Source organism: Hakea prostrata, chromosome 1, assembly GCF_041222555.1.
Source record: "Hakea prostrata isolate BN-2017 chromosome 1, UWA_Hpros_2, whole genome shotgun sequence".
Lineage (NCBI taxonomy): Eukaryota > Viridiplantae > Streptophyta > Magnoliopsida > Proteales > Proteaceae > Hakea > Hakea prostrata.
This window is the reverse complement of record NC_142600.1, coordinates 14,804,810-14,808,818: the sequence shown is the minus strand read 5'-3', so window position 1 is coordinate 14,808,818 and position 4,009 is coordinate 14,804,810. Positions and strand designations below refer to the sequence as shown.

At 42.5% G+C, this 4,009-nt stretch overlaps 1 protein-coding gene across 1 annotated transcript; it reads left to right on the top strand.

Annotated features, from left to right (window-relative positions):
- The first annotated feature begins 1,308 nt into the window (after positions 1–1,308).
- Positions 1,309–3,554, top strand: LOC149027741 (putative acetyltransferase At3g50280). The gene has a single exon (XM_089165429.1). It carries the CDS (start codon positions 1,392–1,394, stop codon positions 2,892–2,894), a length of 1,503 nt encoding a protein of 500 aa, XP_089021555.1. The 5' UTR covers positions 1,309–1,391; the 3' UTR covers positions 2,895–3,554.
- Positions 3,555–4,009: the final 455 nt, after the last annotated feature.

The window sequence follows — 4,009 nt, the reverse complement described above, 5'->3', positions numbered from 1 at the left end:
AGATTATAATTAGCTCATAACATATTCCAACTCAAGCCAATAGTATGGAATGGGGAATCTTGTACAACCAATATTTATACATTCAACTCCCCTAAAATGTAATACCTCAGGTAATTTTACCTAAACTGATTGTTTGGATTGAAATAAAAGATAAAAATAAAAGAAAAAAAAATCGATCTTTTTCTTCATGTTGGTCCATAAGACCTTACGGTTACAAATGTGTTATGACTGAGATCTAAATTTATTTCCTCTTCGACATAGTCTAACTTTTTTCCTATCCAACGAAGTATTTTATTAGATAGTTTTCAATATATTTATAATTTTTTTAGTTTTAGATAATCTGCCAAATTCTTAATCAAAAAAAGTGAAAAGGGTTGGAAAATCAATAAGATATTAACTGAACCTGTCAAAACATATTTAATTACAAATCTGGAAATGTCCACGATACAATCCAAATTTAACCTACTGTACAGATAAGATTCTTAGGTAAACCTACACATTATTTCAAATTAAAGATGTAACTATGGCTTACGTAGGTCGTAGCCTCGTAGGGTGGAGAATGATATAAATAATTTTGTTTTAACCAGTAACTGTATAGGTGTGCGTACAGGTGGATTGCGAAAAAAAGTGGAAACCTGGAAAACAAGGTCGGTGGGTCCAGTGAACAATTTAAACCGAACCGTGCATGTGCACCACGTCCTGCTGACACGTGTACGCATTATCATTTGCCTGAAATTGTGAACCACGGGATCTTCTGAATCTTTTTTAGCGTTTGGTGACTGTGAAAACCAAGAGGGATTTGTGAGATTCAGATTGAATTTCCTAGAAGGATTCCGATCCCTTCCTAGGAAAATCCTGGCGTTAGCCGACCTCAATCCTCCATCTGTCCGCTTTCGATCAGTTGTTATTTAGTTCATGCGTTGTGTTCTTTATCCAAGAGAAAATATTTGACTGAAACTCGGAATGCAACTCCTGCTGCCTATCTTCCTGAGAAATCTCAGGGACTGAATGGTCATTTGAGATATATGTATCAAGTATCAAGTATCATATTCACATCACATGTCCCCTACACTGGAGAGTTTTCTTTCCCTCCCTTCAAATACACTTTATGTAATGTAACCTAATCTAATCTAATCTAATCTAATAAATATAAAATATTGAATTACAATTTACAAAGCGACAAATAAATAAATAAAAACGAAAAATCCGTCCAGAAAACAGCCACCAAGATAGTGCATGAACCGATCCACTACCTCACCCTTATATAAACCCCACTTCGGCTGTCATCCCTCTTCACTCGCAGTCCTACATAGGAAAAGCGCGAGCGAGAGAGTGGGCAGAAGAAGAGTTGAACAAGAGGATTACCAGGAGAGAAAAGGGATTCTCCGAAAATGCCTTTTCCTTCTTCTTCTTCTTCTTCGTTTTCTCCCACACTCATCTCAAGATGCACTGTCTTCCCACAACGGGAATCCTCAATTGGATCTCTCAAACTCTCTGTCTCTGATCTTCCCATGCTTTCATGCCAATACATACAGAAAGGGCTTGTCTACACTACCCCTCCCAATCTCTCCATCGACGCTCTCGTGTCGATTCTGAAGCGAGCTCTCTCCCAGACCCTCACGCATTTCCCGCCAATCGCAGGGCGTCTTATCACTGACTCCGCCGGATTCGTCCACGTAAGCTGTAACGATGCAGGCATCGATTTCTTCCACGCCAATGCCACTTATCTTTTTATCCGTGAAATTCTCTCCCCAATCTACATGCCTGATTCCGTCAGGAAGCTCTTTGCCTTTGACGGAGCCGTCAGTTACGACGGCCATTTTAAACCTATAGCGGCCGTCCAGGTGACGGAGCTCGCTGACGGCATCTTCATCGGATGCACCGTTAACCATGCTGTCGTGGACGGAACTTCGTTCTGGAACTTCTTCAACACCTTCGCTGAGGTCTGCAGATCAGGAGTGGATAGAATCTCAAGGCCACCGAATTTCCGCCGGAATTTCGTGAAGGACTCATCCGCTACTCTCAAGTTCCCCGATGGAGCTCCCAAGGTAACCTTCGATACGGATGCCCCGATGAGAGAGAGAATCTTCCATTTCACCAGAAAAGCAATCCTGGAGCTCAAATCCAGAGCGAATGCTCCGTTGCGGAAACGGGCGTTGAAGGAATTCACGGTGGAAACCGAAATTCTTGGGAAGCAGAGCAACGATGACTGGAAAATTAACGGAACTCATAATCCTAACGGCAAGAAGATAACGGTGTTAAGGAATGGGGTCGTGAAATCCCCAGGATATGAAACGGGTAAGGTGGAGGTGGAGGTGGAGGTGGAGGAGCAGGAGGAAGTTTCTTCTTTCCAGTCGCTGAGTGCTCAACTGTGGCGTTCGGTCACACGAGCGCGGAAGCTCCCACAAAACAAGTCAACCACTTTTCGAATGGCAGTCAACTGCCGTCACCGATTGGAGCCACGTATCGATCCCTACTACTTTGGAAACGCAATCCAGAGCATCCCGACCGTTGCTTCCGCGGGTGATATCCTATCGCACGATCTGCGTTGGTGCGCGAGTCAGCTGCACCGTAACGTGGTGGCGCACGACGACGCTACGGTTCGTCGGGGCGTGGAGGATTGGGAGAAGAATCCGCGGTGTTTCCCGCTGGGGAACTTCGACGGTGCGATGATCACCATGGGAAGCTCGCCTAGATTCCCGATGTACGACAATGATTTCGGTTGGGGTCGACCGTTGGCTGTACGTAGCGGGCGAGCCAATAAATTCGATGGTAAGATCTCAGCGTTTCCGGGGCGGGAAGGTGGAGGGAGTGTGGATCTGGAAGTGTGTTTGGCGCCCGAAACCATGGCTGGGCTGGAAAATGACATGGAATTCATGCAGTACGTGTCGTGATTGTTACTTACTTCTGTGCTTATTACTTACTCACTTAGTTGTATCCTCAGTTTATTTTTCTCTTATTGCTATAAAAAACAAAAAACATGTATCCTTACTCCTTAGTTTGGATTATGCATTTAATTAGTTTTCTTTGCAGCTTAAAAATATTTTTAAAAAATTAAGAAAAGGTAAGCAAGTATAGTGACGGCTGTGATTTCATCGGAATGAGGCCTGAGGGAGGAGGATAAGGGTACATAAGCATAACTACATAAGCAAAGAGCAAGCGAGCTGTTTTGTCCGATTGATAGATAGACGCATATGAATGAAATTGGATTTGGGCCTCTTGTTGTCCGCCACGTGAGAAAAGCTGCAATTAATCTGGCAGAAGCATATAAGAGGAATGCCGATCATGACGTGGGACCTACACAGTTTCCACAATCTAGGAATGCATGACTGGTGGTGTTGTTTGGCAATTCGATTAATAATAATAATAATAGTGCACTTGATTTTACTGACGACTTATGAATTTATGATACGACAAGTCAATCGGAAGGAGTCGCATGGTTCGACCAGGAGAGAACCCGTCCGGGGCGGACTCCATAGGGCTGTGGCAAAACATGCGCACGATGGAATTTGTCTCCGAAAGACCCTATCTATATACAGCTGGAGGGATTCGAGAGACTTGAAAGGAAAGAAGGCTACCCATAATATGAAAGAAGGATCTAGCACGATTCCTAAACTCAGGAATTTTATCGAGTCTATTTTAGAATTCTTGTAAATGTATGACATGTGTCATAACTTCATATCAAATGGTTGAAATTCATTTATAAGTCACATTAAATAGTTGTGATTAAAATTTTTTTTAAAAAATAATGTGATTTGCACATTAACCTCAACCTTTTGATGTGATGTTGGAACACATGTCACACATATACAAGGAAATGGATAGTCCATTTCCCTGTTAGAAATGTACAGGATAATGGTCATTTTAAACCCAATCAAACCTCAATCCTATATTAGAATAGACAATCCAGATTGAAGTACAACAAATAGATCTGGTAGTCACCAACCAAATATAAGTCCTAAATGCCCCCTCAAATCATTCTACACTCAATGTAGCAGGGTCCACTGAG

What these genes read in the sequence shown, in the direction of transcription:
- LOC149027741 (XM_089165429.1), top strand. Translation starts at nt 1,392, where the DNA reads ATGCCTTTTCCTTCTTCTTCTTCTTCTTCGTTTTCTCCCACACTCATC.